Source organism: Thalassophryne amazonica, chromosome 8 (assembly GCF_902500255.1).
Source record: "Thalassophryne amazonica chromosome 8, fThaAma1.1, whole genome shotgun sequence".
NCBI lineage: Eukaryota > Metazoa > Chordata > Actinopteri > Batrachoidiformes > Batrachoididae > Thalassophryne > Thalassophryne amazonica.
The window spans coordinates 111,123,817-111,136,046 of record NC_047110.1 but is presented as its reverse complement, the minus strand read 5'-3'; the positions used below and the strand labels follow the sequence as shown (position 1 = coordinate 111,136,046).

Here is a 12,230-nt window from a genome sequence, read left to right as displayed (position 1 = left end):
GTTAAAGAGCAGGAAGGTGCTGAAGTGGGAAAAAGTATTTGTTTAGATGAGGAACGTTATGTAATTAAAAACGGTCTTCTCTATCAAGTGAGAGGTAAAGTGGATGTCTTAGCTTTGCCACAAGAGTTTAGAGAACGAGTTATGGAGCTCGGGCACTCAATTCCTTGGGCAGGCCATATGGCATTTCAGAAAACACTTCGGCGGATTGGGAGTCGGTTCGCTTGGCCAGGAATGTACTCACAGGTCTCCAAATTTTGTAGTTCCTGTGAGGTGTGCCAGTTAACAGCAGGAAAGAGGGTAGCTCAGGCCCCTCTGCACCCTTTACCGATTATAGGTACGCCTTTTGAGAGAATTGGCATGGACATTGTAGGCCCCTTGGAGAGGAGTGCAGCGGGCAACCGGTACATTTTGGTCATGTCGGATTATGCTACACGCTACCCAGAGGCCTTTCCTCTTAGATCTATTAAGGCTAAACAGGTTGCCAATTGTTTGGTGCAGCTGTTTTCTAGGGTGGGGGTGGTTAAGGAGATACTTACTGACTGTGGCACTAATTTTTTGTCGAAACTTCTTCGACATGTATATCAATTGTTAGGGGTCAGGGGTATTAGGACCACTCCATATCACCCTCAAACGGACGGTTTAGTGGAGCGGTATAACCAGACGCTTAAAAATATGTTGTGCAGGTTTGTCTCCTCTACAGGCAAGGATTGGGACCAGTGGTTGCCATATCTGCTCTTTGCTTACCGGGAGGTCCCCCAGGCATCTACTGGTTTCTCACCGTTTGAATTGCTGTATGGACGCCAGGTGAGAGGACCTTTAGATCTGTTGAAGGAGCATTGGGAGCGGAAGGAAGCAGATGGAGAGAACATTGTGGCATATGTGTTGAAGATGAGGAAGAGGATCGAGGCAATGGCAACTTTGGCACAGGAGAATCTTAAGGAGGCACAAAGGGCACAGAAGACCTGGTATGATAAGAAGGCGAGGGATCGGACCTTTACACCAGGCCAAAAGGTACTGTTGCTTTTACCGACTAGTGACAATAAATTATTGGCAAAGTGGCTGGGGCCGTATGAGGTTATACGGCGTGTTGGGGAGGTGACTTATGAACTTTATATGCCAGAGAGACTTAAAAAGTATCAACTTTTTCATGTTAATCTACTGAAACAGTTCATGGTGCGTCAGGAACCTTCCCAGCAGCTGTTGGTTCGTGGGGTGAAGGATGATGAGGTGACGGAGAAGTTTTTTCCAGTTCCAGCCACTGAGCCGTTTCCATTGACTTGTCGCATCTTTCTCCCTCTCAGCAGGGTGATATGTGCTCTCTTCTGGATCCAGAGCTCTTTAAGGAGACTCCTGGTTTTACCTCTCTAGTGCAACATCATATCCGGCTCAAGAAGGATGCTCCAGTGAGACAGAGGAGCTATCGAATTCCTGAGCGGTTGGTTATGGAATTAAAAAAGGAAATTCAATTGATGTTGGAGCTTGGAATTATTGAGGTTTCTAACAGTGAATGGTGTAGTCCTGTGGTGCTTGTGCCAAAGAAGGATGGTTCTCTTCGATTTTGTATTGATTTCAGATATTTGAATTCAATTTCGAACTTTGACCCTTACCCAATGCCACGTATTGATGATCTGCTGGAACGAGTGGGGAGTGCCTCCTTTATTACAACTTTGGATTTGTCAAAGGGCTACTGGCAGCTTGCGTTGGCGCCTGAAGCGCGAGAAATAACAGCTTTTAAAACACCTGTTGGCTTGTATCAGTTTCGGGTGATGCCCTTTGGGTTACAAGGGGCGCCAGCCACGTTTCAGAGGCTCATGGATCATGTACTTCGGGATGTGACTGATTTTGCGGCAGCGTACCTGGATGATGTTGTAGTGTATAGTCAGTCTTGGGAGGAACATCTTCAACATCTCCGGGCGGTGTGTCAGAGAATTCGGGCTGCCGGATTGACTATTAACCCTCGTAAGTGTGCGGTGGCACATAAGGAAGTGGAGTACCTGGGGTACACTATTGGCTTTGGGAAAATTAGACCACAGGTCCAGAAGATGGAGGCTATTTACTCCTTTCCGGTGCCTACTACAAAGAAGAAAGTGAGGGGGTTTATCGGACTGGTGGGATGGTACAGAAAGTTTATCCCCCAGTTTGCTGAGCGAACGAAGGTCCTCAATGATTTGACTAAGAACTCTGCCCCAAATAAAGTTTGTTGGACAGAGGACTGTGATCAAGCGTTTAAGGCTTTGAAGGAGGCCATAGGTACTCGACCTGTGCTTCAAACCCCGGATTTTGGCCGGCCCTTTATCCTCCAGACTGATGCGTCAGGGGTGGGATTGGGGGCAGTGCTCCTGCAGGAAAAGGATGGTGAAAGACGACCGGTCGTGTTCCTGAGTCGGCGGTTGTTGGACCGGGAAACGAGGTACTCGGCGGTGGAGAAAGAGTGTTTGGCAATGAAGTGGGCCATTGATTCTTTGCGTTATTATCTGTTTGGGCGTCACTTTGTCTTGGAGACGGATCATCGGGCGCTGCAATGGCTGCATAGGATGAGGGAGGCAAATGCTCGTATTGCCGGGTGGTATCTTGCCTTGCAACCTTATGACTTTACGGTTCAATACAAACCAGGGAAGACTAACATTGTGGCGGATTGCCTTTCAAGACTGGTAGAAGAGTGATAATGGCCTTTGAGAGGAGGGGGGAAGTGTAACAAATAGCTAATTTGTTACTTAGTGATTTTATAGCTGTACAGTTACTTTAGTTAGGAAGCACCTTGATGTATTGAGGTGTGTAGTTGTAATTTGTCTTCCTTACCTCATGTCTTGTGTCCAGGCGGCAAAGAGGTCCCACTGGAAACTGTTGCTATGATAAAGGTTCTGGGATAGACCAAGGCAGGGGAGTCATGGGGGGAGATGTGTTTAAGGGGGTTTATTGGTGTATGAATTTTAGTAAATAGGTGGTTTTGGGGGGTTTAAGTTTAGGTTTAGAGATGGTGGGATTTTAAATGGGTTTTGGGTAGGTTAAAGGTATGGAGGGTTTTGATAGGTGTTAGGAGCTAGTTGGTTAGCTCTTACCTTTTTAGATTTTAATGGTTTAACCCGATTAGTCAAACCAGATAAAAGGCGCCTGAGAGATCATTCTGGAGTGGCAGTTGGGGAGAGACTATTCCCACCACCTCTCTGGGTATTTGTACTTTATGCACGATTTTCTTTGTTTTTGGAAGGGTAGTGATAAAGTAAGAAAATTAAAGTTGTGGACCACATGAAGTTGCCTCGGCCGCTGTCTCTGCTTCTGTCTCATTGGGGGTTTGACCGCTAGGGGCCAACCGACGTCACAATAACCCCTGCTTTACTGTGAAAGGAGTGGACACCATTCCTCCCAAAAAGATTTGTGGCGTCCAGGTGGCGTTTGCCCCATCTGAGGGATCTTCTCAGAGCCAGTGGTTTGGAAAACTGATGGTCTCCAGCCAGCGAGCAGAAGGCCACAGCAAACCCTGCTCCTGGACCTTCTACCTGAAGGGTTGCTGCCCCAAACCAGGCGGCAGCCCATAAAGATAAAAAAAGGATGCACATCGAACACAACACATTTTGTTAATTTAGTTCAAAGGTTTGTTGAATAAAAACATTTAAAACATGTTAGTGGCTGGATTTTATGTACAAAACCTGCATATGTGTGTCAAAGTCGAGCAGAGTCCTGTGTCCTGTAGCGCCGCCTATGCTTTTTGGGTACAATAAGCTAAAATATTTACCTTTTTATCTTCAGGTGCTGTTAATAAATGTGACGTTTCACAGTGCGGATCTGTGATTACCACTAGAGGGCAGTCATGTAAAGTGGTTTCACCATGGCTCCTCTGTGAGGAGGAAGCAGACGTATGAATGACTTTTGTCTTTTGACCTGTGTGCTAAACTGTCTGCTCTGTTAATAACAGATGTGAAAACGACAGTTTGACACGTGAGCCGCCGGGGGCAAAACTGAAAGGCCACAACCAGGGACAACGCTCATTACCAAAGGTTACTCAGTCTTTTTCCTTCCCTCCTCTGGAGAACATTGCTTGTTATTGATTCCTCTGAGATTTATTGCAACCTTTAGCAAAAGTATAAAATGCCTAAACAACCTTGTGGAGCCTTTTGAGGAACATCTTTTTCCCTCCAAATGAGAATAATGTCACCACAGCGTGACAACACACACGGCTCTAATGAGAGTGTGAGCTGTGTTCTGGAGATAAAACCCTCTGATCCCCACAGTAAGGCTCCTGCCTGCAGCCACACCCACTGCAGCCAAATATCATCCATCCATTTTCTATATCCACTTACTCCAATTAAGGGTCATGGGGGGCTGGAGCCTATCCCACCAGTCATGGGGTGTGAGGCGGGGCACACCCTGGACATGACGCCAGTCTTTCACAGCGCCACATATAGACAAACACATTCACACCCACACGCACACCTACGGACAATTTAAAGTTTACAGTTCACTTAATGTGCACAGTGCATCCGGAAAGTATTCACAGCACTTCACTTTTTTTTTCTTTTTTTTTTACTTTTTTAATGTTACAGCCTTATTCCAAAATGAATGAAATTCATTTTTTCCTTCAAAATTGTACACACAACACCCCATAATGACAATGTGAAATAAACTAAGAAATCGCATGTACACAAGTATTCAGAGCCTTTGCCATGAAGGTGCATCCTGTTTCCACTGATCATCTTTGAGATGTTTGTACAGCTTAATTGGAGTCCACCTGGAGTAAATTCAGTTGATTGGACATGATTTGGAAACACACACACGTCTACAGATAAAGTCCCACAGTTGACAGTCAGACAACAAACCAAGCATAAAGTCAAAGGAATTGTCTGAAGACCTCCGAGACAGGATTGTCTGGAGGCACAAATCTGGGGAAGGGTACAGAAACATTTTTGCTGCTTTGAAGGTCACAATGAACACAGTGGCCTCCATCATCTGTAAATGGAAGAAGTTCAGATCCACCAGGACTCTTCCTAGAGCTGGCCGCCCATCTAAACTGAGCAATCAGGGGAGAAGGGCCTTAGTCAGGGAGGTGACCAAGAACCTGATGATCACTCTGTCAGTGCGCCAGCATTCCTCTGTGGAGGGAGGAGAACCTTCTAGAAGGACAACCATCTCTGCAGCAATCCACCAATCAGGCCTGTATGGTAGAGTGTCCAGACGGAAGCCACTCCTTAGTAAAAGGCACATGGTAGCCCACCTGGAGTTTGACAAAAGACACCTGAAGGACTCTCAGACCAGAAGAAACAAAATTATCTGGTCTAATGAGACAAAGATTGAACTCTCTGGAGTCATGTTTGGAGGAAACCAGGCACCATCCCTACAGTGAAGCATGGTGGTGGCAGCATCATGCTGTGGGGATGTTTTTCAGCAGCAGGAACTGGGAGACTAGTCAGGATTGAGGGAAAGATGAGTGCAGCAATGCACAGAGACATCCTGGATGAAAACCTGCTCCAGAGCACTGTTGACCTCAGACTGGGGCGACGGTTCATGTTTCAGCAGGACAATGACCCTAAACACACAGCCAAGATATCAAAGGAGTGTCTTCAGGGCAACTCCATGAATGTCCTTGAGTGGTCCAGCCAGAGCCCAGACCTGAATATGAATGAACATCTCTGGAGAGATCTGAAAATGTCTCTGCACCGACGCTCCCCATCCAACCCGATGGAACGTGCAAAGGGGAATGGACCAAACTGCCCAACGATAGGTGCACCAAGCTTGTGGCATCATATTCAAGAAGACTTGAGGCTGTAATTGCTGTCAAAGGTGCACCAACAAAGTATTGAACAAAGGGTGTGAATACCTATGTGAATGTGATTTCTTAGGTTTTTATTTTTAATGAATTTTCAATAAATAAATAAATAAATAATAATAATAATAATGTTGTCATTATGGGGTGTTGTGAGTAGAATTTTGAGGGTGAAAAAAATGAATTTACTCCCTTCTGGAATAAGGCTGTAACATAACAAAATGTGAAGAGTTGTGAATACTTCCCAGATGTGCTGCATGTCTTTGCATGTGGGATGAAGCCGGAGCACCCGGAGGGAAACCAAACAAACACAAGGACAACATGCAAACTCCACACAAAAAGGCTGCAGGTGGGGATCAAACCAGTGACCATCTTGCTGCAAGGAGACACTGCTAACCACTAATCCACCGTGCTGCATCAAATATCATCTTTATTCATTATAACTGTGTGGAATGTATTCCTTTTTTTACACTAAATATGGGGGAAGTGAGTACAAAGGGGTAATTACTGGAATTTCAGTTCAAATACTCAAACATAGCAACCAGTTCACCATACGTGGCTCTAAGAGGAGGTTTGATGGAGCTGTACCCCCTCTCCCCCCACACAAAAAAATTGCAGTAGCTCCAAAAAAACTGACATTTGCCATTCAAAATCCGCTGTGATTTCACTAATGAACTCATCCCATCTGCTCAAAGTGATGTTAATCAGTGAAATCACCTGCTGGAGTCAGGCCCTTTCTGGAATAGTTTGGGTTATGTTAGGGTTAGGGGAAGGAGTAGGGTTAGTTAAAAAAAAATCACAAAAATTTGAATAATTTTGTGACAGGAGGATGAAAAAACGTGATACTGGGCTGTATGCACATGACTTCACAGTTTAAAGGGGTGACATGGTGTAAAATCAGTTTTGACATAATTTACTGCAGAAAATTGTTACTGTTTCATGTTTAAAGCACCTTCACAATTCCACAGGTTTTTTTTTTTGTCTCCTTATAGAACCAACGCATCTCATTGAAACAGCTTGTTTTAGGCTTCTGTGTCATATGTCACGGATGCCTGGGCCTCCTGATGGCCTTGTGAGACACCTGGAGCTGGTCACTGGCATCACTGAGGGTGTCAGTGTTCCCACAGTGTTTCACAACATTGACCCACTCAGTCTTTTTGTATGACAACTGATTCATTCAGTGTTTGACAATAGAGAATAATTTTTCAAAACAGTTAGGTTCTCAGATCTCCATTTCACCAACAAATGAGGACTAAAATGACTGACTTCTCACTGGACACTGGCACAAACACGCTGTGTAGCGATGAGCAACTTCTTTGTCACTACATGCACTTTTTTTCTTTCCTTTTCTTCATATATATATATATATATATATATATATATATATATATATATATATATATATATATATATACAAATCCTCTCAGATTAAAGAGGAACATAATTAGTTTCTTGGAGACCTGAATTTATTTATTTGTTTTATTTATGTATTTATCTGATGTTGCTCTCCTGGCATCATAATCCTAGAACTGGACTGCACAGTTTTTAGCTATTTTAGTTTATATATATGTGATCTTAATTTTTAGTTTGTGCGTATGTTGTTTTTTGTTGTTGTTTGTTTTTTTGTTTTTTTGACGAATGTAGGGAGATGTTGCCACCTTTAGGTGCTCAGTGTGATGCCCATCAGCACTTAACTGAGGATAGATTTAGATATTTAAGACTTCATCACCCCAGTTTCTGTATTTTTGTCTAAACTTTAATATCTGACTGCTGAAAAGTGCAGCAGGAGGCTTTTAAACCACGTGATAAACTGATTACTTTAGATCTAAATGTCATCAGTGCGCCAGAGCCGCATATTAACCTCGGCTGGGTGGTCGTGGGATGCGTGGGTGTGTGTTTTGGGGTGGGTGCTGTGACGTCAGAGAGGAGGTGTGTGTAGTGTGCGTGTGTGTGTGTGTGTGTCGGGTTGGGTTGGTTTGGGAGGGGGGGGGCGGGGAGACTCGTCTCTCCCCCCATTGCGCGCAGCATGAGCGCTCCGCAGCAAAAGGATGTGTGAGCAGGCAGCGCGCTACTGTCGGGACGGAGTCCACAAACTGCTGAACAAAGAACAAGCCAAACTCCGAGCGCAGGAAAGCCGCGACCAGCCGAAACCCGGAGCCGGTCACGACAGCGTGTCCGCAACGGCAGCGCAGTACGGAAACAGCGGGGCTCAGCCCGGTGGAATCGACGGGCTCGTCCGCTGGATCGTCACCAAGATGAGCGACAACAAGAACATTTCCAGCCGGGAGTACGCCGCCAGCAGGGAGGAGGTGGCCGTGGCGCAGGAGCAGTTCTTCGCCCCGGAACCTCGCAGAGGCATCTCCGTTATTCTGGATGTGAGTATGGAGAGGCGCAGGAACGGGCGCAATGCGCACTTTACGCGCGGAGCCGGCGCGGAAGAGTTGGCACCTCATTACACGTCCAACCAAGCTCCCAGACCAGGTCCCAGAACCACTTTGATGGTCCGTAAATTTAGATGTCTTGGCCTGGAAATGACGGAAGAACCTCTAAATGTTTTAGTTTAAAATAATATCATTTTATTATCAGTCGTATTGTCTTAAATTTAGTTTATCCGCCTTCAGTCAGACACAGGTTTTAAAACAGGGATGAATCCGGAAAAGAACCGATTTCAGTCTGTCCTCCTGCCAGCTTTGTTTCCTAACATTCCCTTCGAGACTCTGTTTGACTTTCAAAGAGAAGAAAACACTGTAAAGTTTCCAAAAGCCTTGCAGAGCTCAGCTGTGACCCAGAATCCAGACTAATTCTGATCAAGTCCAGAGGGTGAGATGTATCCCAGTACCCCAGTAAACGTATTGTGTTTGGAGAACTAATTTATTTAGTGCCGCTCCTCCTTAATGTTATTGTCCTCTGGGGCAGATGTAGAAACTTTTTACAGCATCAGAGGACAAGTCTGGATTTCAGTGCTGAGAGGTCAAGGTTCCCAAATGAACCAGTTAGACCTGATTTAGATGCAGCACCTGTGGGTTTGGACCATGCAGACGGTGGTCCAATGGTTCCTCTGGGGTTCGGACCTGTGCCGACAGTGTTCCAGTGGTTCCTGTGGAGTTTGGACCCATGCAGTGTTTTGTGATTCCTATGGGTTTGACACCATGGAGACAGTGTTCCAGTGGTTCCCATGAGTTTAGATCCATGCATTGTTCTGTGGTTCCTGTGGGTTTAGCACCATGCACACAGTGTTCTTGTTCCTGTGGGGTTTGGACCCTGCAGGGTTTTGTGATTCCTGTGGGTTTAGCACCATGCACACAGTGTTCCATTGGTTCCCATGGGTTTGGATCCATGCAGACAGACTGGTACCCGCCTGCGGAAGTGGTTTTGTCACTGATCAATAAATTCTGTGATGTTGGAGGGCGGAGTCACAGTGACATCCTGTCTGGTAAAAACTAAAAGTCAGTTTGATCTGTATTATTGATCTGAGTGTGGACCAAAGTGATTAGAAGATACAGAACCAAACAGGAACGGTTCTACAAAGAGTCCAGCAATGAATACTGAACATTGATTTTTGCAACTACACATTCTGTTAGAAATCATTTCAACATTTATTGATTAGAGAATTGACAATGATCAAAATAATAATAATTCTATAATCACAGTCAGGTCCAAAGTATTTTTATAGTGCTGGTTTTTGTAATGTTGCTTGCGTAGGTCAGACTTTTAACTTTAATTCAAGGAGTTTAAAAAATATCACATTAATCATTCGGCATTACCGCCATTGTTATATACAGCCCCCCCCCCCCCCCCCCCCCCCCCAAAAAAAATAAAAATTCAGAGGTCAAAGTAATTGGACAAACTAAAAATAATTTGTTGTGAATACAAATCTTCACTTTTATGGGCAGTTTTCTTCAGACAAGTCCAGCGATGGACACGTGAACCTTTCCAAGTTACTGAGTACTTCTTGGATTTCGTCATAACGCTGTGGCCGTGTCTCACAGAATACAGTGACACGGTACTGAGGACTAGTTACTGAGAAACTGGTCAGGTTTTATGTTTTTGATCAACCTGCTCTGCATTCAGCGACATCTCCTCAGTGTAATGTCGTTTTTAAAATACGCTGACATTTAAATACAGTTTGAAAGATTTGAATACTGCAAATACAAAACTGTGTTAAATTAATTGCCAGTGTTAAATCAAGCTGATGTTTATGGTGTTGATTCAACTCAATAGAGTTAATTTAACACCATTTAAACTGGACTGTAGTCACTGCAGTGATGATTGAGGTGGAACTTAATCTGGATCCACAGAAGATAATGAGTTTTGTCTCTAGTTTGGGAATTTATCAGAAAGCAGTCTGAGTAATCCTGCACACAGACCAAAGACAGACGGACAGACGGGACAACAGTCCCTGTAGTGACTGGTGACCTGCGCACATCGCTTGGGAACCACTGGAACAACTCCGTGTCAAAGAAGCTGAAACGGCAGTGACGACATTTTGGCCAGGTGACACGTTTCTCTCTTCACGATCCAGCACGCAGGTCCCTGTTTCAGACCCCAGCAGCTGGACAAGTCCAATGACACGCCCATGTTCCACCTGACTGCTGCAAATTACTTCCAGGAGGTGGGGATGAGCTGGTAGTCTGCCTGCGTGGCTGCCATCCAGGGCCCAAGGGTTGTGGTGGATGTGGTGACACATGGTGCCCGACCTGATGTAATGAGACCGTGAGGTGGATTCAGTGTTCTGAGTTTTTTATTGTTTTTGTATTCCTCATCTTGCAACTCTTTTACACTCAGATGTGATTTTGGATTTGGTGTTTGTGCAGCACTGAGTGCAGCAGCGTGGCAGCTTGTCATTGGCAATGCTGCAGAACTGAGCCACGAACAACTTCTACTTTGGACTGCGCTCGCTTCCTGAAGGCACTCCACTGTTTTTCTTTTATAAACAGGTGCACATAAATGGTACTTATGGTGCTCGTGTGTGCTAAACATCATTGATGCACAACAGAGGGAAACAGTTTTCCTACAATCTGTCATTTCTTTCCCCTTACGAAGCGCTTCCCTTGTGTTTTCTGCTGCGCATCATTTATTTGTAGCATGCACAAGCACCATGAGTACCAGTTATGTGCATTCCTGTTTATAAACCACAAACGTAAAGGAATAAATAAAGATTTTGTATGCAGAATATATTTTACAGATGCAACTTCACGAGTTAAATACCTGCTCAGATCAGTAAGTGTTTTATTCCAGCAGAAAACTGCACATCAGATCCCAGTTATTCTGTTTCTGTGTCCTTGAGCAAGGAACTCATCAGAAACCGTTCTGTGCTGCAGGCAGCAGCTTCCAAATGCATTTGAAATCTGCATTTAAATGTGTGTTTTGTGACATAATTGTGCCATATTTGTTTGGAAACTATACAAAAAGTAATTTCCCCATTTTGAAAATAAATCCATGTTTCATATGAAATAATTTTGAGCACTTTGACTTTAAATACATTGGGGAAAAGATGCATAACTTACATTTCTACACGATCAGAATGCTTCCAAATAACATCATTTTCTTATGGTTCTCAATTTGAAACATAAAAATGGTTTTATTTGGACACATTCTGATCATGTGAAACCGATGTACATATTTAAATCATGTAATTCCAACAGTTTTGTTTGTTGTAGCAATATTGTTCAAAATCTTGAAAAATTCCCAAAAACCTTACGAAAGCCATGTCAAAACTGGGATACAAGCCAATAAATGTGGGGTTAAATCTGCAGAAGACAAAGAACATTAGTGCTTAAAAATCTAAATAAAACCTGCTGATTGGGTCTTTGAACAGGTGGAAGATTTAGAAAAGGGTATTTTTTTTAGGTTTTGCTCATGAATGATTTTATTTTAACAGAATTCAGTAAAAGTATTTGGTTTCCACTCAGGCAACATAACAATGTTGGGTGAATCCAGATTAAAGGGCGGAGTTTGAAGAACCGCCTCACTCATTATTTTGAAACCTTTTTCATGCAGCTGGTATTAAAGTTTGTACTTTTTTTCTGGTTCGTGTGTGATCTGTAAAGTGACTTTGGAGGTTTGTCACTAACGGTGTATCCCTGTTCTGTTTGCAGATCTTCAGAAGAGCAGATAAAGATGGTGAGTGAAGTGATGCGTTCACTGTCTGTCGGTTCTTCTCTGCTGACACACAAACATTTCAGCACCTTATTAAAACACAAATTGCTTTTGGTGAGAAACTCTGAGATGTGACCCACTTGATGACGATGATGATCCACTTTAGCCCTGAGCAGGCTGTGATGGTGATAAAACCGTGTGTGGTGCACGTTCTGCAGAAAGCACTGAAGCTGCACTTTAGCTGATTTTGTGGGTTTTTTTTTTTCACTCTTTTTTTTTTTTTGGCCTTGAGCAAACTTTTTTTGCCACTGAACTGACCTTCATTGTACCAACCTCCTCCTCTGCATAACATCTATAGAGGTATTAATGTGTC

General features: G+C 44.0%; 2 protein-coding genes across 2 annotated transcripts in view; both read left to right on the top strand.

Annotated features, from left to right (window-relative positions):
* Window positions 1–3,540, top strand: part of hydin (HYDIN axonemal central pair apparatus protein) — a 291,354-nt gene extending 287,814 nt beyond the window's left edge. Inside the window, 1 exon segment of the mRNA XM_034175548.1 lies at window positions 3,320–3,540. Coding sequence (XP_034031439.1) covers window positions 3,320–3,536 — 217 coding nt within the window. The 3' untranslated portion in view covers window positions 3,537–3,540.
* A 4,231-nt stretch (window positions 3,541–7,771) lies between these two features.
* necab2 (N-terminal EF-hand calcium binding protein 2) overlaps window positions 7,772–12,230 on the top strand; it is a 253,736-nt gene continuing 249,277 nt past the window's right edge. The window contains 2 exon segments of the mRNA XM_034177269.1: window positions 7,772–8,133; window positions 11,857–11,881. Coding sequence (XP_034033160.1) covers window positions 7,807–8,133; window positions 11,857–11,881 — 352 coding nt within the window. The 5' untranslated portion in view covers window positions 7,772–7,806.